At 24.4% G+C, this 24212-nt stretch overlaps 8 protein-coding genes across 8 annotated transcripts; 3 read left to right on the top strand and 5 right to left on the bottom strand.

The window, feature by feature from the left end:
- Positions 1 to 2353: 2353 nt before the first annotated feature.
- Positions 2354 to 2692, top strand: OCT59_006130 (uncharacterized protein; the record flags this gene model as incomplete). Its single annotated transcript, XM_066141063.1, has 2 exons — positions 2354 to 2435; positions 2508 to 2692. The coding sequence occupies 2 exons, from the start codon at positions 2354 to 2356 to the stop codon at positions 2690 to 2692; spliced, it is 267 nt and encodes an 88-aa protein (XP_065997894.1).
- A 1112-nt stretch (positions 2693 to 3804) lies between these two features.
- OCT59_006129 (uncharacterized protein) lies at positions 3805 to 4065 on the bottom strand (the record flags this gene model as incomplete). The annotated part of the gene is made up of 1 exon (XM_066141062.1): positions 3805 to 4065. One exon carries the CDS (start codon positions 4063 to 4065, stop codon positions 3805 to 3807), a length of 261 nt encoding a protein of 86 aa, XP_065997893.1.
- A 179-nt stretch (positions 4066 to 4244) lies between these two features.
- Positions 4245 to 5048, bottom strand: OCT59_006128 (uncharacterized protein; the record flags this gene model as incomplete). The annotated part of the gene is made up of 3 exons (XM_066141061.1): positions 4245 to 4538; positions 4616 to 4961; positions 5041 to 5048. The coding sequence occupies 3 exons, from the start codon at positions 5046 to 5048 to the stop codon at positions 4245 to 4247; spliced, it is 648 nt and encodes a 215-aa protein (XP_065997892.1).
- A 90-nt stretch (positions 5049 to 5138) lies between these two features.
- On the bottom strand, positions 5139 to 5882 carry OCT59_006127 (uncharacterized protein; the record flags this gene model as incomplete). The annotated part of the gene is made up of 3 exons (XM_066141060.1): positions 5139 to 5175; positions 5248 to 5555; positions 5658 to 5882. The coding sequence occupies 3 exons, from the start codon at positions 5880 to 5882 to the stop codon at positions 5139 to 5141; spliced, it is 570 nt and encodes a 189-aa protein (XP_065997891.1).
- A 1104-nt stretch (positions 5883 to 6986) lies between these two features.
- Positions 6987 to 8845, bottom strand: OCT59_006126 (uncharacterized protein; the record flags this gene model as incomplete). The annotated part of the gene is made up of 6 exons (XM_066141059.1): positions 6987 to 7009; positions 7089 to 7508; positions 7899 to 8013; positions 8088 to 8307; positions 8436 to 8443; positions 8843 to 8845. 6 exons carry the CDS (start codon positions 8843 to 8845, stop codon positions 6987 to 6989), a joined length of 789 nt encoding a protein of 262 aa, XP_065997890.1.
- A 5578-nt stretch (positions 8846 to 14423) lies between these two features.
- Positions 14424 to 15251, bottom strand: OCT59_006125 (uncharacterized protein; the record flags this gene model as incomplete). Its single annotated transcript, XM_066141058.1, has 5 exons — positions 14424 to 14466; positions 14612 to 14620; positions 14915 to 14985; positions 15066 to 15125; positions 15219 to 15251. The coding sequence occupies 5 exons, from the start codon at positions 15249 to 15251 to the stop codon at positions 14424 to 14426; spliced, it is 216 nt and encodes a 71-aa protein (XP_065997889.1).
- Positions 15252 to 17418: 2167 nt separating this feature from the next.
- OCT59_006124 (uncharacterized protein) lies at positions 17419 to 17751 on the top strand (the record flags this gene model as incomplete). The annotated part of the gene is made up of 1 exon (XM_066141057.1): positions 17419 to 17751. One exon carries the CDS (start codon positions 17419 to 17421, stop codon positions 17749 to 17751), a length of 333 nt encoding a protein of 110 aa, XP_065997888.1.
- Positions 17752 to 19668: 1917 nt separating this feature from the next.
- On the top strand, positions 19669 to 21564 carry OCT59_006123 (uncharacterized protein; the record flags this gene model as incomplete). Its single annotated transcript, XM_066141056.1, has 7 exons — positions 19669 to 19847; positions 19963 to 19982; positions 20071 to 20234; positions 20340 to 20547; positions 20644 to 20694; positions 20809 to 21286; positions 21366 to 21564. The coding sequence occupies 7 exons, from the start codon at positions 19669 to 19671 to the stop codon at positions 21562 to 21564; spliced, it is 1299 nt and encodes a 432-aa protein (XP_065997887.1).
- Positions 21565 to 24212: the final 2648 nt, after the last annotated feature.

Genomic DNA, 24212 nt, shown 5'->3' with positions numbered 1-24212 from the left:
ACTTATGTATTCCAATTGGTATTTATAATGAACAGTTATTTTATATTTAAGAAACGTAATTTGTGTTTTATAAAATTGTATAATTGTACTTTAACAAATATTTTATAAACTAAGAACAATATTGGTTTCTGTATTTCATTTCGCAATCAAATTTGTAGCATTAAAAATTAGGAATGGTATTGGTTATTAAGTTCATATTGTAGCGAAATTACAAGAGCCTAACGGTATTACTGAATACATTTCGTTATCCGTAATAGCAAAGTGTGCGAAATATCTGATGTTTTTCCTTGATCAACTACAACAAATATTACATGTTGCCTTTTACTTATCTTACTTACCTTCTACTACTGTTGCGCAGTGTTGCATACGGATATTTCCATCTAATCAAATAAGAATAACTTTAACAAGCTTCGTTTACGGTATTATGACAACTGAAACTGATCAACGAACGAATGTTTGCTAAATAAATTACAGTTATCAACTGAATAAAGTTGCCGTATCACCACATAATTTTCTAATTTAATTTTCATTATAAAGCGAATATAAAATTGGAAATAAAGATCATGTTTAAATTTGAAAAAAAATACATAATATTTTATAATAGAAATCATGTTAAAAAAAATTATTATCGAAGCTTTATTTTAGGAATTTTACCTGAACGGTGTAAGCCTGTAAGGTTTATAAATTACAATGCATAAATTTCTCGGTTATCAGCGGGTCATTATAAAAAAATTAATTAACGGAATTAATCGAAAATTGGGCTAAATACTATAATTCAAAAAAAAAATGTTACCTTCGAATTTATGAATGAGATAATTTGTTTAATTAAATTTTTTTTTTCGGAAAATTTAATAAATACTGCGTACTGCGTGCTTGTAACATTTTGTGTAACCATAATTGATTTAAACAGCAAATATATATATAAATTTATAGAAAGAAAAAGTTTTTTTTTTGCATAATTTTTACTTAAATAAAAATTTAATAAGAAAACTTAAAATAATAACGAATATCCTGTCTCTATTCAATGTAATATGGCGCCGCTTTGATGCTAAGAAGTAGAAATTGATCCAATTTTAATATAAAATAAATTTAAAAAATTATAATCCAATTACTTTATTTTATATAAAATCTAATAATAATAATATATATATATATAGAATCTACAATGACGTTTGCTGCTGTCTTTAGAGCGTACAATGGTGGACATTACTTTTTGGAAACGGAAACAGAGAAATTTGAAAAAATGCGTAGTCAAATATTGCATATTCTAAATAATTTCCCCCTTTTTGGGAGGCAAAAGTATCAATCTTGATAGTTCTGCGGTATATTTCTTGATATATTTCGTTGTGAAACCTAATTATGCAATTTTCTTGATAGATTTCGTTGTGAAACTTAAATATGCAATTTTCTTGATAGATTAAAAGCGTAACACAAAATTTTGGTACATTTCTTGATGGATTTAAATTTTTTTCTCGGACTTATACTCTTAATTTTTAAATTTATTGTCCGAAGTAGGACACTTTCATTCTACTCCAAATAGGATCAGGTGTAACCTTAAATTTGTTTACATGTCCCCTGATTTAAAATTTCTTTATATACTTAAAATATACTTAAATTGAATTTTAAGTACATTTTAAGAATACTTTAACATGTAAAAAATACATTTATATTGTAAACATGTAAAAATTATAAGAAATTAAAAAATTTATTTGTTATTTTTTGAATGGCGTAAAAAACTTTTAAGAAATATTAAGAAATTTTAAATCAGGGATTTATATAAAACGCTTATTAATGATGCATTATTAAATTCTAACAATCAATGATATCAAATTACAATTTTTATTTAATAATATTCTATTACGAATTATTGTATATTTATGTTTTTAATTTGTATTTGTTTTTTTTCAAAATAAAAATTAAAATAACTGAAAATAAATAAAAAATAAAAAAAATAAAACAATTGATTTCATAAATAACATGAATTTTTGATCGTTGTGTTGTTGATTTCTTACATTTTATTATGAGCATGTGATTTATGACGCTTCGGACGCATCAACGGTTACCGTTTCCTAGTTTACTTCTTAGCTACAAAACGGCACCATATTATATAGAATCTTCGTTATTATTTTAAGTTTTCTTATTAAATTTTTATTAAAGTAAAAATTATGCAAAAAAGAAAAATAATAATTAATCTATGAAATACAATTTAATTATTAAATCAAGGGGTAGTTTTTTGGATGAGAAACTCATTAATCCTATGTACTCAAAAAAAAATTTATACAAGTATAAATATACCCCTTTTTTATTTCTGACTTTTATCACTTTTAATATTTTTTACAAAGATAAAATAATCATGTATAGACTTGCAAGATTGTTACCTAAGACTAGACAATTCTTACCTAAAACTGTACAGTCCGCTAAATGTTATACAACCGGTAAGAGATGTTTGGTGTTATAGTAAATTTATTAAGGATATAAATAACGCAATTTTTACTATATAAACTTAGATAACTTGCAAAACAATGCAAAGCATGATCTTACTCGACATGTTCAGTATGGTACCCTCGCAGGAGGCTTCGTAGGAGCTGGTGGAATGGGTGCTGCTTCAATGTACGGTATTTGGAAGATCACTAATTCTTCAATCGATCGGGCGATCAAACCAATTAATGACGTAGGCGAAAGAAGTTTTTAATGATTATTATCAATATTATCTAATAAGTGCAAATTCAGTATCTTTGTTCAAATCTAGAAACTTGATGAATTCAATTCTCAAATTAATGAATTGAGAAAACAAACTTCTGTCTTCACCAATGAATTAAGTTTCATAAAAGGGGCGTTACACATAACTGGATCTAGTGTTGGCGTTGAATCGGTCAAAAATGATAAAAAATGAATCCCTCAATGACATATATTCTTTTCTTCCCTAAAAAATTATATTTCTCATATATTTTAAACAAATTATATATATATTTTTTCATAAGTTTTAAACAAATTATGTATATTTTTTTATAAATACCTAAACCCCTCTTTATATTTAGAATATTAATTTTCTTTCTCTTGCTAATGTAAAAAATAAAACAAAGCTTATTTTCGCTAGAATTGCTATACATAATTTTCATCCGCAAATTTGTTGTTTAATGCATTGCATTATAATCAATGTGTTTCAATTTTTTTATTGCAAGCTGTGAAAACTTTCAATCTAGCCGAAATAATTCGTCCCTGTACTTGCGCCTATGGTACGTGTGATGTCGATAATAGAGATTTTCTCGGCAAAAGGTCAAAATATGTCCGAAATTTTCATGGACATCTGTAGAGTTGGGAAGATCAATTAGTACCGTGATGACATTTCCTAGAAAATAAACTTGTTCATTTGATTAATGATATCGATGATGAAATAATGATATGTATTTTCGCTGAATTTCTGATTCCAAAATAGATCCCTAGACTTACTAGACCTACAGCAAATTACATAAAAAGGTGAATCAAAAGAATATGACCGCATCACAAAAATCTGACCATCATAGAAAAACTTGACGTATATAAAGATTAACAAGGGGCATCAATTAATTAGAGTCCCCACGAACTTGGCATAGTTACAATCCCATGTCTTCTACTTTTTCTGGAAAGTACGGTTGGACCCATAATAAGACATCAACTAATTTATAAATGTTTCAAATTGAAGTTTTTTAAAAAATCACGTGATTACAATAATAATGATTTGTGATTGGCTAAAATTCAAATACGCAATTAATATAATTATTTTAAATTGGCCAAAACTTATACTTATTAATGTGGGCCAAATATTTATTTTATTAATTCTTCAATATTTTCAAAAATAAAATCTGGAACAGCCCGATGTGATTTATATTTTTTTAACACATAATCAGCCTGCACTCCTGTTAATCCTTTTCGATAACATTCCATAAAATTTGCTGATTTTCGTGCATATTTTCGTATATGATTTAAAGGAACTGAATCTAATTCACGTGGGGCTGTTTCCTGCAAACCTTTCCATGTGTAATCACAATGCTGCCGAGCATAACGTTTTGCAGCTCCCCAATACATTTCAATATAATTGAGCTCACAGTGGAATTTTGGATAAAATATTACTTTATGTCCAAGCCCTTAAATAACTTCTTGTAAAATTGGTTTTTGGTTAAGAAAATCCTCTTGAGTAGCTAAAACATGACGTGCACAGCATCTTGGATTTTCCACTGATGCTTCTTTATTACCACAAAATCCTTTTAATCCTGAACCGTACCCCATAGACCACGTTCTTGTAAAATTAATTTCATACCTTTAGGTTTTCCACGAAGATTTTTATCTGGGTAATCATTAGGAAATACCATACTTTGAATCTGACCATTAAAAATAGTATCACGCATTATTGGTTGTTTTCCGCCAGGATTAAGGTTCATATTAGCTGCATTGAGAGTATCATCAGCTAATTTGGCATGGCTAGAGGAATTGTCAAATGCAAATACTGCAATCATTCCAGGATGTATTTTTTCAAAAATTGGAATTGCACGAGTCTTAATCTTTAGAAAAAATAATAATTAATAATTAAAAAACAATCAAAAATAAAATACATTAAATTCTTTTCAATAATTATTACCTGATCAATTAATTGATCAATATTCCACCATCCATCAAAATTTTTTCCAGGATTGATTATAACACGAGCTTCATGTGGAATTGTGTCATCAATATCATCTTCATTTAACTTTAATCTTCCTATAGTATCTGTTAAAAAATCACTAACATGAATAGATTGGTCTTGTCCTTTTTTGCGCAATGGTTGTTCATTTTTGGGCCTCCAACCCGATTTTTGACCATCATTTGACTGAAAAGTAGTTTCATCATGAGTTACAAGGATGTGCAAACGTTCTCCATCCATTAATTCAGGGTTAATTTGAGTTTCGCATTCTTCACCAATAAATTTTGGCATTAATTTCTGATAACTATAAAATATAATTATATTTAATTAAAATATTAAATTTAAAGTATAAAATCTCTCATTATAAATAAATAAATACATACTTAGCCATATTTTCAAGAAATTCTTTCCGATAGGCAACAACATCCTCTCTTTAATGGCCATCAACATACATTCCTTTTGCATAACGACCAAACATAAATCACATTTTTTTTAACCATCGATTTGCTGTTGATTTGCTAAAAATAATAAAATAAATAAGATAGTTAATTAAATAAATATATTATATAATGTAAATAAGTTTATTATACCTAATTGTTGATTTATTTTCTATACCAATGGAAGGCAAAATTTCTTCACAAATAAAATCACGAAAACTATTAACAGTAACATCAAATTTGTGTTGTTGCAAATATAAAGATATTTTTAGTTGAACATCTTCATCATTAAGAATACTGCTCCCTTTAAAATGTTGTCCTCGATTACTTTTAGGAACATCATCATAGTTTTTAAATGCTTTAGCCCAACTTCTAACACAACGTGCAAACCATACTCCACGATTTAAAAGCTCTGCAACAGTTTGACTTGCTTTTAATTTTGCATGCCCTTTACTGAGAAGCTGAAAATAATATTAAACAGCTTTGAGATGCATTTTGTGCCCTGAAGTTAATTGCTGATTTTCAGTTTTCAATTTAGTTTCAATCTGGTTGATAAAAGTTACATATTTCATAGATTTATTTGCATTTTCCTTATTGATTTCTTCATCATTATTTTGTGTCTCTTCGCTATCTGATGTTTCTTGAGATTTTTCTTTAGATAATAGTTGAATCAGTGTTTGTCCATTTTTCTTTTGGTTTTCCAATGCTTTGATTTTTCGTCTATACTTAGTTGTTCGAGAGTTTCCTAAATTAACTAATGGACGCTTAGAAAACTTAAGTGTTTCCATATTTTTCATTAAAACTGAGAAAATTGCTCTGCCTCATTTTCAATTTGATTATCAACTCTCTCAATTTCTTCATCGGTGCTTTCATCATCATCTGAATTTAAAATATTGACAATTTTTCTTTTTTTTTAGCTATATTGCGACAATGTTGTGTTATTCGGCATGAGAATAAAAAAAATTAAGATCAACGTCGTGTGAAAAATTTTTCGAAACTTAAATACAAGTTATTTGTGTAACGATACATATCTTAAATCTGGCCCGCATTATAGAATTTTGGAAATTCCGGCCAGAATTATATGTTTCAAATCCTTCTTTTAATATATTAATAAAGTACTTGAACTTTGAAAGCTAATAACTTTTGATATAGATGTTCAACTGAAATAATCTCAACGTCATTTTATAGTTTAGGTTAATAACTATCAAATTATGTTAAGATTTTACTAAATATACATACCAAAAAAAAATTATTTTATTTTAAAATAAACAAATTTTATTGGATGCGTTATTATGGGTCCAACTATACACCTCTTTATCACGATCAGTCGATCGTTGTAAAAATTTTTATTACGCTATACAAAGGTTTGGGGAATACATGATGACGTTTTTATACAAAGAAAACAAGTACAAAATTCGGATCTTAGCCCGTAATACATGACGCTTCTATAATTATTTTTCTTGATTTTTTTCTTCTACGCGACGCTTCTTAGATCTATGTACGAACATGTGATCAAACAGATCATTAAATGGTTAGTGTTAGGCTGTTGGCCTATCCATTATCATTGGAAATGGTTTTATATTATTATTTTGATAATTTATATCTCATAATTGAAAAAGTTATAAAAAAAAGATTTATTTAAATTACAAACTAAGAAACTTGTAAATATTTTACTACTCTAGTCTTAGTGTTTAAATAATTATAAGTATAATAAAAAAAGAAAAAAAAAGGAATTATTTAAATTACAAACTAAGAAACTTATAAAATATTTTACTACTCTAGTCTTAATGTTTAAATAAATCTAAAAAGAATAAAATAAAATTTCTTTTAAATGTATAATATCAAATATCACTTAAAAACTATAAATTTTTTTAAAAACAAACAATGACTAGTTAATTTTCATCTGTTTTAATATCTAAGTTCAAATATTAAATAAATTAATTTCACATAAATAATTTGTAAGAACAATTTTCTTTATATACTATATTACATACCTAATGACTTCAAATTAACTATACAATCATCCAAATCTTCAGCTTGTGAATCCTCACTTTCAAGAATTTCATTTACTTTTTCACTAGTAGATTGACTTGAATAATAAGCTTGTAAATCTCTACTTTCAAGTATTTCATTCAATTTTTTACTAGTAAAATCAAGTAAACGACTTGTATAATATGCTTTAGGATGAGATTGAGTAACAAGATTGTTATACTGCCCAATTGGTGCATTTATAAATTCCATAATGTTGCTTTTTAATTCATCATTGACTTCATTAGGACGGGAAATCCATTTGTCAATAATTTCCAATACTTCTTTAGAAGATGGTCTTTTTAATGGATCTTCATTCCAACATCTTTTCATTAAATCTACATAACATTGTGGAGTATTTTCAATAATTTCAGGACGTTCACCATCTTTACAAATACTTAAAGTAAGTTGAATATCATGTGCTCTATCATTAAATGGTGGTACTCCAGATGTAAATTCCCACATAATCATAGAAAAACTATATATATCACTAGCTGGAGTATAAGATTTGCCTCTTAAAACTTCAGGAGCCATAAATGGTATAACACCATAAATATCATACTTTTCCAAAAACGATTTTACAGGTTGACATAATCCTAAATCACTAATATAAATTATATTCTCATCATGATTTAAAATATTACCATCATGAAAATCACAATGAATAAGATTTTTTTTATGTATTCTACTAAGTCCAGTAATAATTCTGTACAACATATATAATTTTTGATTCCAATTATTTTTGACTATTCTTGTTAAATTTTCTCTTAAATTACCATTATTTGCATAAGCCATTACTACCGCATATTTTGAAATTTTTGGATCTTTTGTAAATCCATAAAAATTTACAATATCAATTGATGAATTTAAACAATTCTTATGATAGTCCCACTACAAAAATTAATAATAATTAATTAATATAAATTATAAAAATAAAAAAATAATATACTATCAATCTATCATACTTCTTTCAAAAATTCATTTAAATTTTCATTTAAATTCTTGGGACATTTAAGAATTACTTCTTTTTCATCTCCATCATTCTTTAACCAAATAGCTTTGTATATAGCACCAAATCCTCCTTCTTTAAGATATTCAACATTTTTAAATTTGTTATAAGGAATCCATCTTAATTTTTTTTCAAGAATAAAATCATCTATAATTGTATTTCCACTTTTTCCAAATCTATAAATTTAAATAATTAAAATTTTATTATAGATTGTATTATAATTTACACTAAAATAAATTATTACTTACTCTAAAATTTAAATAGGAATTTAATGTAATATAAGTCTTAGTTTTTGGATAAATACATAATAACCTATAATTTACAACTTACCAACTAAAGTAATAGATAATTTTTTAAATAAAAGAATTTAATTAACAAATAAATATTATATAAATATATAACAATAGAGATACTTACAAGCTAGATCATAATAATTTTTTAAATAAAGAAATTAGTTTAAATTATATGTAAATATTATAACAATAAGTAATAATAGAATTAAATAAATAATTTATAACTTACGATCTATTAAATAAATAAAGAAATTAGATAGTTTAAATTATATGTAAATATTATAACAATAAGTAATAATAGAATTAAATAAATAATTTATAACTTACGATCTATTAAATAAATAAAGAAATTAGATAGTTTAAATTATATGTAAATATTATAACAATAAGTAATAATAGAATTAAATAAACAACTTACCATCTACGAAATAATTTTTTAAATAAAGAAATTAGATAGTTTAAATTATATGTAAATATTATAACAATAAGTAATAATAGAATTAAATAAATAACTTACATGCTATATTATTTAATAATTTTTTAAATAAAGAAATTAGATAGTTTAAATTATATGTAAATATTATAACAATAAGTAATAATAGAATTAAATAAACAACTTATGACTTACCAGCTAAATAAATTACAAAATAATTTTTTAAATAAAGAAATTAGATAGTTTAAATTATATGTAAATATTATAACAATAAGTAATAATAGAATTAAATAAATAATTTATAACTTACGATCTATTAAATAAATAAAGAAATTAGATAGTTTAAATTATATGTAAATATTATAACAATAAGTAATAATAGAATTAAATAAATAATTTATAACTTACGATCTATTAAATAAATAAAGAAATTAGATAGTTTAAATTATATGTAAATATTATAACAATAAGTAATAATAGAATTAAATAAACAACTTACCATCTACGAAATAATTTTTTAAATAAAGAAATTAGATAGTTTAAATTATATGTAAATATTATAACAATAAGTAATAATAGAATTAAATAAATAACTTACATGCTATATTATTTAATAATTTTTTAAATAAAGAAATTAGATAGTTTAAATTATATGTAAATATTATAACAATAAGTAATAATAGAATTAAATAAACAACTTATGACTTACCAGCTAAATAAATTACAAAATAATTTTTTAAATAAAGAAATTAGATAGTTTAAATTATATGTAAATATTATAACAATAAGTAATAATAGAATTAAATAAATAATTTATAACTTACGATCTATTAAATAAATAAAGAAATTAGATAGTTTAAATTATATGTAAATATTATAACAATAAGTAATAATAGAATTAAATAAATAATTTATAACTTACGATCTATTAAATAAATAAAGAAATTAGATAGTTTAAATTATATGTAAATATTATAACAATAAGTAATAATAGAATTAAATAAACAACTTACCATCTACGAAATAATTTTTTAAATAAAGAAATTAGATAGTTTAAATTATATGTAAATATTATAACAATAAGTAATAATAGAATTAAATAAATAATTTATAACTTACAATCTATTAAATAAATAAAGAAATTAGATAGTTTAAATTATATGTAAATATTATAACAATAAGTAATAATAGAATTAAATAAACAACTTACCATCTACGAAATAATTTTTTAAATAAAGAAATTAGATAGTTTAAATTATATGTAAATATTATAACAATAAGTAATAATAGAATTAAATAAATAACTTACCCCCTATATTATTTAATAATTTTTTAAATAAAGAAATTAGATAGTTTAAATTATATGTAAATATTATAACAATAAGTAATAATAGAATTAAATAAATAATTTATAACTTACGATCTATTAAATAAATAAAGAAATTAGATAGTTTAAATTATATGTAAATATTATAACAATAAGTAATAATAGAATTAAATAAATAACTTATAACTTACGATCTATTAAATAAATAAAGAAATTAGATAGTTTAAATTATATGTAAATATTATAACAATAAGTAATAATAGAATTAAATAAATAACTTACGCGCTATATTATTTAATAATTTTTTAAATAAAGAAATTAGATAGTTTAAATTATATGTAAATATTATAACAATAAGTAATAATAGAATTAAATAAACAACTTATGACTTACCAACTAAATAAATTACAAAATAATTTTTTAAATAAAGAAATTAGATAGTTTAAATTATATGTAAATATTATAACAATAAGTAATAATAGAATTAAATAAATAACTTACGCGCTATATTATTTAATAATTTTTTAAATAAAGAAATTAGATAGTTTAAATTATATGTAAATATTATAACAATAAGTAATAATAGAATTAAATAAACAACTTATGACTTACCAACTAAATAAATTACAAAATAATTTTTTAAATAAAGAAATTAGATAGTTTAAATTATATGTAAATATTATAACAATAAGTAATAATAGAATTAAATAAATAACTTACACGCTATATTATTTAATAATTTTTTAAATAAAGAAATTAGATAGTTTAAATTATATGTAAATATTATAACAATAAGTAATAATAGAATTAAATAAACAACTTACCATCTACGAAATAATTTTTTAAATAAAGAAATTAGATAGTTTAAATTATATGTAAATATTATAACAATAAGTAATAATAGAATTAAATAAATAACTTACGCGCTATATTATTTAATAATTTTTTAAATAAAGAAATTAGATAGTTTAAATTATATGTAAATATTATAACAATAAGTAATAATAGAATTAAATAAATAACTTATGACTTACCAGCTAAATAAATTACAAAATAATTTTTTAAATAAAGAAATTAGATAGTTTAAATTATATGTAAATATTATAACAATAAGTAATAATAGAATTAAATAAATAACTTACGCGCTATATTATTTAATAATTTTTTAAATAAAGAAATTAGATAGTTTAAATTATATGTAAATATTATAACAATAAGTAATAATAGAATTAAATAAATAACTTATGACTTACCAGCTAAATAAATTACAAAATAATTTTTTAAATAAAGAAATTAGATAGTTTAAATTATATGTAAATATTATAACAATAAGTAATAATAGAATTAAATAAATAACTTACTACTCCCTATATTATTTAATAATTTTTTAAATAAAGAAATTAGTTAGTTTAAATTATATAAATAATACAAATATAGATATCATATAACTTACACCCTATAGTATTATTAATTATTAATTAGTTAATATAAAGACAATATAAAATGCATTTACTGTAAATTATATATATTACTTACAATCTAGTTATTTAAATTAAGAATATAATTAGTTGAATTATGTAAAATATTAAACATGAATTGTTTATAAATAAAAACTTAATATTTCAGCTTATTTGATATACCTTCAATACGTTGGTCCATTACTATATCAAAATTCTCAAATTCTCCCCAACTGGAAAAGATAAAGTAAATATTTTTTTTTTTTATTGAGCGCCTTTATTAGTAATAAATATGGTAATAATATTTATGCAAAATACATTATGTGCAAAAGCGTTGATCACAAGTACAAGCATTGCATCATTGCGTATATGACAAACAAACTGGAATGTAGATCAATTATTACAAAATCGCAGTAACTGATTAATCATTTCATCTTAGGTGATTATTAAGCACCAATGAAATGATTATCATTTATTTTTACTTTATCACAATTTTGTCAATCATTTGTCACTTCGCTATAATTACTTTGATTGAAAATCCTACATAATAATAATTTTATATAGACAATTTAACATTCATTTAAATTTACTGCATATTAAATTTATCAAAAAAATTCTTTAAACAGTTATCTAATTATTGAAAATTTTGGTTTAAGGTTAACTTTGACAATATATATTTTTTTATTTTTCATAAATTATACTGCTAAAAAAACATTAGTATATATAGTTTGGCCCAGCATTTTATGGCTTTAACCGTATCTTCAAAATTATGTGACATGATATATTATATGATTGATGAATGATCAGCAAAGTGATAAAAGCATGTCCGCTATGCTATGCTTTTCACTATTAAAAAATTTTGAAATAAAATATAAAGTTATAAAAAAAGCACTCCAATTAAGGTGTGTAGTTACGGTATTACATGTGAATTTCAGCCATCTCCTTTTTACAAATATAAATAAATCGGGTTTCTAATGTCTAATTTCTGCAATTTTCCAAATTTAATTAGTGATCAGCAAAAATGTTGCTCCACTGATCGGTAAAATCATGAATTGTTTAATTATAAAAATATTTTCAAATTTTAATAAATAAATGCTTGACAATTCAGGCTAAAATTAAGTTTTATATATATAGGTGAAAATTTGTGGGTAATGCTGGGGGACATCCACCCATACAGTCAACTGGTACTTATATTTATATTTTTTTTTTTTCAAAAATTGTGGGATAAGAAATAATGCTAGAGACTGTGAATTCCTGATTTTTGATTACTAATATTAATATTTTTTTTTTCTTTTTAAATTTTTTTCTTCTTTTATTAATATTATTTGACTACTGTTTTTTTTATATAAAAAAGCAATTAAATATTTTTCTTCTTAAATCTAATTGGAAATTTACATATAACTGATTATAAGTATACTGAATTGAATAAACAATAATAATCAAAACAATCAAATTTTCTGTATATGTAAATATCCACATACATATAACTGATAATATTGGTAAAAATAATAATTATTTTGCAAACGAGATTTTAAAAAAAAAAATTTTACCAGCTGTAACTATTACCAATTTCATGTGATTATCCTTTTTTATTTGTTTATCAATTATTTGTTTACAATAAATAAATAATTTTTTTCGGATGATAACCCATTTATATACTAAACTAGATCAGTAAATAACTTTTTTATCATCCTAGATATACTAATTGGTCCGCCAGTTTATAACTGGCGGAAAAAATCCTAAATACCAATTAGTAGCCAGGTGATAAATATATATATTAAGTTTAAGATACTTAATAAATATCTTAATAACTCGGAATAAAAATATTAAGTATGTCACGATAATACCGACGAATTAAATAAATTTTCATTAAATAATAATTGAACCTTTTAACTGGTTAATGTAATATAATTTTAAATAGTGTTAAATTTCGTTGTTATTAATTGATTACTGTAATAATATACGCCTTGCATAGCGTAAATTGCCACAAAAAAAAAATAAATAAAATAAAATAAAATAAACCGAAATTAAAGATCAATTCAAGTAAAATCTTTTATAATATTATAATTTATAGTTTTATATTCTATCTATACTATCTGTACAATTAATATTCACATATTGTATAATTATTCATTCGAATAATTTAGACAAAAGCGCAAGGATAAACATTTGCTCATGTGACTACAATAAACTTTAAGATTCGATCCGCCTATGATCGACAGAAAATTACTATATAAATTCGGGGGAAATTTTATTGCAAAAAATAAACTAAATAGGCAAAATTTTGCCAATCAAAATCATCACAAATCATGTTGTGATACCAAGTCATGTGATGAAACTTAAAAATGCCAAGAAAAATATCGAGAAAAATATTTTCACATAGAAACTCACAATAAACGCTAAAATCTGACACCTACCGTGTCTTAAATATTCATTTATTCAGTAAAATTGCTTCACGCATGAAAATTACTCAAATATTATTGTCAAAGGGATGGTTTTTTGGCTAAAAACAAGCGTAACTAACGTACAAATAGAAAAGATCTAAAAATGAAAAATTCAACCTAAAATAACCTATCTGCTATATAAATCCTTCTAAAAGCCATTATTACCTATTGTTCTGGTAATTGTATGTTATTTTTTTTTATATTATTGTTACAACACTTTCAAAAAGCTAATAATATTTTGCAAACTAACGCTAAGAGTTTGTGTGATGCACTCAAATTGAAAAACTAGATAAGAATACATATACCAAAACTTCCACCATTTGAAATTAATTTACGGGTTACTCCTCATGAAAATAGAAAGAGATCATAGTAACATGTGAACTAAAAGCAAGAGAAAATATTAGAATTATATAAAACAAGTAGTTTCAAACATATAAAATACATGAGAACATAATTTTAAGTGTTCATATATGTTAAAATAACGTAATATACGACTTGAAATTCTCATATATATATATATACATACCTGTCAAATCTGACGCTGCCTCAAAGTAAAGTTTTGAACAAATAAATAAATTTCTCAATTTTTTTTTATTTTTTTCATTTTGACATTTAAGGAATCATCATGTGAATTTTGGTGCCACAGCATGATGATCTGCGGTTTTTATAGCCCATAAAATTTAGCCAATTTTGGCATTTTTATAATAACCTCACCCCGAATTTATATAGTAATTTTCTGTCGTTCGTAGGCGGATCGGCTCTTAATAATAATAATAATATTTACAGTTAATCAAAAGTGACCTTAAATCCCTGGATGGATGCTATTTACTCTCCTGGGACGATGTAAAACGTAACAATAATAACAACTACAAAGGCAAAATACCAAATTGGTATCAAAATCTAAAAGACAATTATGTACTTAGCAACAACTTACGCCTCACACATCCTCTAAAAGACGTGATTAGTGAAATTAATCGTACCCACAAATCTCCTGAAATTCTTCCCTCAATTACGACACCTAAATTCCAATGGTCTATCCACTGGAACAATCAACAAAAGCAAATTATATTTGGTAAAACACGGTAAAACATTATCACGCACAAGAATCCACCACATATTCCTCAATTACTTACCTCGAACACTATATTCCTAATCAAACACATCATGATACGGGATCCGTACAAAATCCCGACGGTCCAAAATCCTGAATGGTACGAAATCCCGACAAATGGCCCGCATTATGCAGAATTATGTGGGATCACGTGATGTGTTTGACCAGAATTAGAGTTCGGGATTTCGTACCAGACCCCCTTTTTACGTAGTTACTAAACCTTTACATACACACATAGCTTTTGAATATTTTTTAAAATTAGATAATAGTCCGCTAAAATTATTACTCCTACTGAAAATAATTCATCATTATCTTCAAATGAAGATTCCTTTTTATTATCCATATATGAACACATTGATATGGCTTTATTATGCCATGTTAATATTAAAAAAGAATTAAAATTTTTAGCGTCCGAACTTCAAAAAGAAACTTTACCAACATTCTACACAGATGGTTCTGTTAAATTTATAGGAAACACGCGTTGCCTGAACGGTTATGGTTGGATTCAATGTCAACCAAACACACCACAAGTTTCTTTCAAAGGATCAACTGTCTTTTTTCCTTCCACAACTTTTAATACGCTCTTACATTCACCTATTATCAGCCCTCGACGAAAATTGAAACAAAACTAATTTTTTAATTTGGGATCTTATTTTTTACCTAATTCATCACAAACATTTACTAATTACTCTACACAAAGTCAAAGGACATAGTGACAATGAATGGAACAAAAAGCAGATGAACTGGCGAATCGGTTCACATGTCGTAGTACATCCCATCGTGGTCAACCACAAATTTTTCATCAACAAAGTCTCGGTTTAGTTTCGTGGAACAATATGCACGTGATCGACCGAGATTCTCAAAATGTGATTCAACCTTTAATTTTTAACTCTATGATTAACAACTCTTCTTTCACATCTATCAAAACACAACTCCATAATTGTGACATCGATTGGACGTTCACTAAAGAATGACTCAATCACGTGCCATGCAGCGACAAACTATCTAAAAAACAAGGAGCGAAACTCAAAAAATACAATTTTATTTATCCAACAATTGATATTCAGCAAAGAAATTATCCACGCTTATACCCTTTAGACCATGTTCCGTGTGTGGAATGTAATATTGCCATATATAATAATGAACATGTAGGCTTGTGCCCTTCTCATACGGATAGTGTTCCGAAAGGGTCGAGTCGGGTCGGGTTTGAGGATGTATTTGAACTTGACTCGAGTATAAAAACCAACCCGTACAAATACCCGGGTTAATATTTACATGACCTGACCTCTGACCCGACCCGATATAGTTTAACTCCCGGATAACCCAGATCCAAATAAAATTTTCATATGTTTAAAATATATAATTTTTTAAATCCTCCTTACGCCCAGCCTGATTTCAAACATATACACGCGCAATTTGTATTTGGTTTTGCTTCTTTTGGCCGGTTCCTCCAGAAAAAATCTTCAACTGTAACACTTTTAATTACAGGTAAAAAAAAAAATTTAACCAATTTTAATATTATTCAATTACAAGATAATCTCTTACCATTGCTGCTAGGTGTAAAACTGTGAATACTTTACTATATTTTACTAGTATATTTTCATAACGATTTAATAAAATCTAAAATATACTAGTTATTATTAAATATATACCTTCCATCATAGTAGAACATCTTGATTTCGATCTGCTCAAGGGTTATAGACTTCTTAAAATAAGTTCGCTTTCCAAGAGTTAATTTCTCACCCTCACTCATTTTATACACAAACAAAGTTAGAAATTAAAAATCATGTAACATAAACATTTGTAAATATTTTAAATATAAATATTTGATTAAACCTGGGTCAACCCGGGTCAAGCAAAGGTGTGACCCTGACCCGACGGGTCGGGTTGAATATAAGACTCGTGTCAAATAATGATAAACTCGATTCGGATTTTAAACACGGGTCGGGTCAAATAACCCGGGGTTGACCTGACCCTTTCGGAACACTACATACGGACAATATTCTTAACATTATAACATCACACAAAACTATCCTTTATAATCTTATTAAAGATGAAATTAAAGACAAAGATTTTGGACTGGAGGCTAGTATCGACGCTTCCAAACTTTTTGACGACACTTTTGTCGGAGGATTATCCTCCGAACACCCTTTTTACCTTCTAATACAACTTACAATTATATTCCGAAAAAGAAATCACGTTTTAAAATTTTTACTGACTTTATGAATATTATTATGGAGAAAATTGACTCCTTAATTTGGAATCGGCGCAACAAACACGTTAAAGAATGGGGAAAATCCCGTGCCATTACGAAAACGAAAAAGAAATTTTACTCTCGACGTTACCGAAAAACTACTGAATTGATTCCGCCGGTGGCTGAGGATCACCAATCTAATGCTCGACGAGCCTATACTCATAGAAATGTCACAACTACTCCATATTCTCGACGTGGAGGTTTTTCAACGCTAAAGCACATGTTAGATGGACTTCAAGCAATTTTTTACATTCGGGAGCTTGGACAACCCATCGAGATAATTTTTGGTTTAATGATATAGATTTATTTTCTTTTTATATATATAATAATTTGTTAGATACTAGACAGTATTTTTATGTTTGGTTCTCTTTTTTATTTCTTTCCGGTTGGTGAGCTCTGGGTACGGTCGTGGACCCGTCCCGTTTCTCTCTTCTTCAAGGTCAGATGTCACTGCCTTTTGTGGCGTTTTGTTCGTTAGTGATAGAATTACTTTCGGCTCAATTTATTTGTTGTCCTTGTAATTTGTAGGTTCGTCTGAAACATAAAAATAAAAATAAATCAAAAGTGACCTTAAAAGTATAATAACAAATCTTGACTTTTAACAAATCCACTCGGCTAATTCTTTCCAACGCATTATTCTACTAAATTAGCAATCCTAATAACTTTTATCATTGAAATAAATTATCATGATCTTAAAACATACTGTATAAGCGCGTATTTATTAACGAAACGATTATGCGTAAAAAAGAAAAAGAAAAATTTTTTTTTTTATTGAAAAAATTACAATCTATTACATATACAGTACATATAAACATATATTAAACTAATTTAACCCATCCTAAACCGTGAAATTTAAAGAAGTTTACAAATTTAAAAGGTAAAGTTCATAGACTACAGTGATTAGTAAAAGTAACATATTTGATACAAGATAACGAATATAACTTATCAAGGTTACGGTACATTTCGCCGAAAGCCGTTTCGCCGAAAGGACGTTTCGCCGAAAAATAGGGCCAACATTATGCAGAATTATAAATAACTCAGGCCAGAGATTATTTTTTGGCGAAATGGCTTTCGGCGAAATGTCCTGATACCGAAAAAAGGTTTGATCTTCATCCATTTTAATATTAATACCTGCGAAACGTTGCAAATTTATTCGTCATATTATACAAATATTTTGAATTTTCATTTACCGTTCTAAAGTCTAAACTCTTTCAAGGTAAGGACAAAGATCTTTATCTAAGATTTTTTTTTTAAAAAAATAAGTTTATAGAAGCTAGTTAAAAAAAAAAATTTCAAATTTTCCATAAATAAAAAAAATTCGTTGCATTTCAATACGATAAAAAAAATTTTTTTTTTTCTTTGTTAAAAATTAAAAATTCTTTTCATACGGTAAATCAGATAAGTTTAAAGAATGATACAAATTACAAATAATCAAAATATTGAGAAACAAACAATTTTATCCTAATAATAATAATAATAATTTTATAAAATGTTACGTTCTATATTCTATGTGGTTCTATGATTTGTTTTTTTTCTTTAATAATCATAAATTTCAAATCCGAAATCATAAATATGTTGTGATCTAGAAACATTAATATTAAAAATAGTTTTATCGTACGTATTTTTAACGGGAATGAATTAAAGAATGTTCTTGTTCGACCATTATAATGTGAAAACATTAAAAATATATCATATATCAATGAATAAATGTAATAAAGCACAATAATGTTTGTATTTGTTTTTTTGTAATTCACAAAAATCAAGATTGAAAATTTAATAATCATTCGGGATATCTCCGTTTCGTTAAATATGAAATCTCATTGTTCGTAAATTTGCTTACGAATGATCGGCAATTGATCTGCGACCGTGTGTAATATTAAAACGTTTAAAATTGGAAAAACTCGAATTTAACACAAATTTTGTGTATGTTAGTAAATGATATGATTCTCTCAATAAAATGATTGATTTGGTTGATTATCTAATATGAATTAGTTATTTTTTTACCTAAAAATAACAAACCATTTTATAATTTATATTTTTCAAAATACAACAAAAAAAAAATTGTTTTCATGTGATCATCGACAAATTTCAATAAAAAAAAAAATAATAAAAAAATCCGTTATAAATACCCTTCAAAAATTTGTTAACCTTGATTTCATTCAATTAATTAATAAATATTAAAAATTTATTAAATTTATTAAATTAAAGAAAGAAAAAAATGACTGAAAATAAAGAACTTCATTTTGAAACACTTCAATTACATGCAGGTCAAGAACCTGATGCTGTTACACGTGCAAGAGCTGTACCAATTTATGCGACCACTTCTTATACATTTAAAAATTCTGAACATGCCGCAAACGTTTTCGCTGGTAAAGAATTAGCACATATTTATTCAAGGTAAATTAATAATAATAATAAAGTATTTTAAATAAATACGATAATTATTTAATTATTTTTATTTTTTTTATTTATCTATTTATTTTATCTAATATATTTTTTTTATTATTAAAAGGATTGATAATCCAACATTATGTGAGTTGATGATCTATTAAGGATATTTTACTGTATATATAATTTTTTACAAAATATGTTAAAAACTATAATTTTTTTTTTTTGTTAGTTGTATTTGAACGGAGAATGGCTGCGCTTGAAGGTGGTGTTGCTGCAATGTCTACATCATCCGGACAAGCTGCACAATTTATTACGGTTATTAACCTTTGTGTAGCAGGCGATAATATTATTTCATCAAGTTATTTATATGGTGGAACTTATATTCAATTCAAGGTAATTTTTATATCACAAACTAGGGGAGGGGAATACCAAAATTATCATAATTTCGACCAGAGTTATATCACGATAAAGTACTAAAGTATTAAAATAATAATATAGGTTACACTTCCAAGATTGGGAATCAATGTTAAATTCGTTCAAGGGGATGACCCGGAAGAATTCGCTAAATTAATTGATGATAATACAAAAGCTATTTATCTTGAATCTATGGGTAACCCGAAATTTAATATTCCTGATTTTGAAGCAATTTGTAAGGTTGCTCATGATGCTGGAATACCAGTTATTGTCGATAATACATTTGGTGCAGGTTAGGGTTTTTTTTCTTTTTTCAAATAATTGGTTGTTGATCATACATACACATTCATTTATATAACTTGCATATTGCATTGTTTGATTTATATAGCTGGTTATCTTATTAAACCTATTAAGTATGGTGCAGATATAGTAGTTCATAGTAAGTATGATTGAAACTTTGATTGAAATTTTGAAACTAATAAAAGTTTCAATTCAATTCAAATTTTTTCAAAGAAAGAATATTATTAATTAATTGTTATTATATAATGGTTAGGCGCAACAAAATGGATCGGTGGACATGGTACAACAATCGGTGGTGTAATTATCGATGCAGGTAAATTTCCATGGAATAATGGAAGATTTCCGGGATTTACCGAACCAAGTCCAGATTATCATGGCTTAGTTTATTGGGATCATTTTGGATATAATTCATTTATTACTAAAGCAAGATTAGAAATTATGCGTAATGTAGGAGCATGTCAAAATCCTTTTGGAGGATTTTTATTAATTCAAGGTCTTGAAACTTTATCATTAAGAGTTCATAGACAAGCAGAAAATTCTTTAGAATTAGCAAGATGGTTAGAATTAAGGGATGATGTTTTATGGGTTTCATATCCTGGACTTGAATCACATCCTTATCATCAAAATGCTAAAAAATATATGCAAAATGGTTTTGGATGTGTTTTAACTTTTGGAGTTAAAGGAGGTGAAAATGCTGGAAGTGCATTTATTGATGCATTACAACTTGCCAGGTAAAAAAAATTAATTTATTGAAAAATTCTTATTAAGTAAAAAAAAAAAAATTTAATAGAAATTATAATTAATTATTAGTCATCTGGCTAACGTTGGTGATGCGAAAACTCTTGTAATACATCCTGCTTCAACAACGCATCAACAATTAAATGATGAAGAACAAATATCTGCAGGGGTAAGCAAAGAGATGGTACGTGTTTCTGTTGGTTATGAACATATTGATGATATTAAAGAAGATTTTGAAAACGCGTTTAAGAAAGTCCGAGAAATCGAGTAATATTATTTATAAAAATAATCACGTATTTACATTACATGACATTAGCATGATATATTTTTTTTTTCAATTTATTATTTATTATTTATTATTTATTATAATTATACGTATATAATATTATATATATATATATATATATTTTTATATATATTTTACATGTTACTCTTTTGTCCCTTGAAAAAGAAATAAAATATATTTATATCATAAACTTTTTTATTTTTGCATATTTAATATTAATTAATCTTTGATTTATGATTCGAAAAAGTATAAGAAAAAAAAAAAAGTTTTACAAAGAGGTTTTAAAAAGAATAATTGAAATACGAATAAAATACAATTTGAATATTTAAATAAGTTGCACCACAGATATATCATTCATGCATTCAGATTTTCGGGATGAACGGACAAGTCACGCAAGTCACGATATTGGATCACAGGATCCTTAAAATATGCAAGGGGGGAAAATTGATTGATTCCTGTACAAATAATATATAAATTATTAATATCGACAATATATTATATTTATACATATTATATAATATACTGTCATTCTGTCAATATAACCAATATACTGTTAAATACCATTATATATATATATACTGTTTATAAAAACAAAGAAAATAAACCGCTCAAACAGTTTAAATGATTTTTTACTTTTTGAATAAAGATAAAGTGGCTTTTCATTTTTGTATTTCTCTTTTTAAAACCATAAAATCAAATAAACCAATAATAATAATGAAAAAAAGCACACAATTATATATATATTTTTTTTTCACATGCATGAAAACTATAATCGATATCATTTAAAAATATAATAAAATGAATATAATGTAATCACTATATAATCACTATAATATACTATATAATCGGATATATAATCGGATAATATTAATCGGATAGTAAAAAAAAAAAAAGAATTACGTAAAAATTCAAAACTCTTTTTTTTTCAAACTTTTTTTTTTTAAAAAAAAAACTTTATTATTAAACTTTCTTGAACTTTTTGGGTTTAATAAAGGAAGAAAAGAATTTATTTGTATTACTGTAAATGATTGATCGTTTTTTATAAAAATCGCGTTTTTATTTTATATATATATCGTTTTATTATATATATTATAAAAAATTTTTTAAAATTCATATTTTTTACCTTAAAAAGGTTTTTTTTTCTTAAAAAAAAAAAAAAAAAAAGAAATAACCGTAATTGTAGTTTCATTCAAATTATGGTTTGAAAGATAAAAGATAACATAATGCATGAATACATCATAATGATATCGTACATTACATTTATTACTTTCTTTTTTAAAAAATTTTAAGAAATAAAAAAAAAAGAAGTTATTTAAAAATTTTTGATTAAAATGTAAAAAAAAAAAAATAACTAAAATAACTTTAAAAAAAAATTCCCAAAGATCGTTTATTAATAGATAAAAAAATTTATATATATATAATTATATATATATATATATATGTATATTTTCGTAAAAAAAAATAAATAAAAAATACATATATATTACACAGTATATATTTTAATAAAAAAAAAACTAATTATTTTAATAATTATTTTATTAAAAGAAATTTAAAAGAATCCTACCTAATTGTTTATTTTTAAAGAAATTTAAAAGAATCCTAATTGTTTATTTAAAGAAATTTAAAAGAATCCTAATTGTTTATTTAAAGAAATTAAAGAAACCTAATTTGAGCCATTTTGAGGAAAAAACCTTATAATAAATATAACATAATAAAAATTTTTTTGGCGTAAAAAAAATGAAAAACTTTTTCCTGGGAAAAAAATACAAAAAATCAAAAAGACAAAAATAGAACAATGTATTCCTTTATAATATAATCAATCTAATCAATCATTTTAATCATTTTTCAATCATGTGTACTCTCTAAACGATTATATTTATTATTTATGATAACAAACTTGCATATTGGCTGTAAAATATTATCATTATCGTGCAAATGTTTATTATTTAATATTATTTTCTACCTATCAGATTTGTATTGTTTCGGTTAACAGTATCAATGGATTTTGATAATGAAAAATTTAATAAATCATTTTTTACGCAATTTTTTTTTTTTTTTTTTTGCACTCCCGGTAAATTATTTACTGCGTGACTATTTGTACTAATTGTTATACCTATGAAAACAAATTAATTATATATTACATTAATACAATTACACGGTAATACCATTCACCACTTGACACCAATTAATTCTGATCGTAATAAAAAAATAATGCACGTTATTGTACAAATGGATGTTTATTAATATATACTTTTAATAATTTCCTTTAGATAGTTAGATAAAATGATAAAATATGGAGAGGAAAAAACTTATGTAACCTTATGTTAAAACCTTAATTTGTGAATTGTGATAGATAATAATATAGTAATAATAATATAGGGGATAATAATAATATGATGTATAAAAAATTAAAAGGAAAAAAAAATTTACAAGAAAAAAAAAGGGGGGTGCATTTAAAGGATATTACAATTATGAAAACGATACAATAACCTGTATTGCAAAGAAAAAAAAATATAGGAACAAGAATAAAGTATATTAGGAAGGAAAAAAAAAAAATAATATAAAAAAAAAATAAAAAATAAAAAAAGGGGACATTTGATTATATTTAAAAATTAATTATTGTAGTATATTCG

Source organism: Rhizophagus irregularis, chromosome 14, assembly GCF_026210795.1.
Source record: "Rhizophagus irregularis chromosome 14, complete sequence".
Lineage (NCBI taxonomy): Eukaryota > Fungi > Glomeromycota > Glomeromycetes > Glomerales > Glomeraceae > Rhizophagus > Rhizophagus irregularis.
The sequence above is the reverse complement of the archived record's forward strand: the minus strand, read 5'-3'. Positions and strand labels throughout refer to the sequence as shown.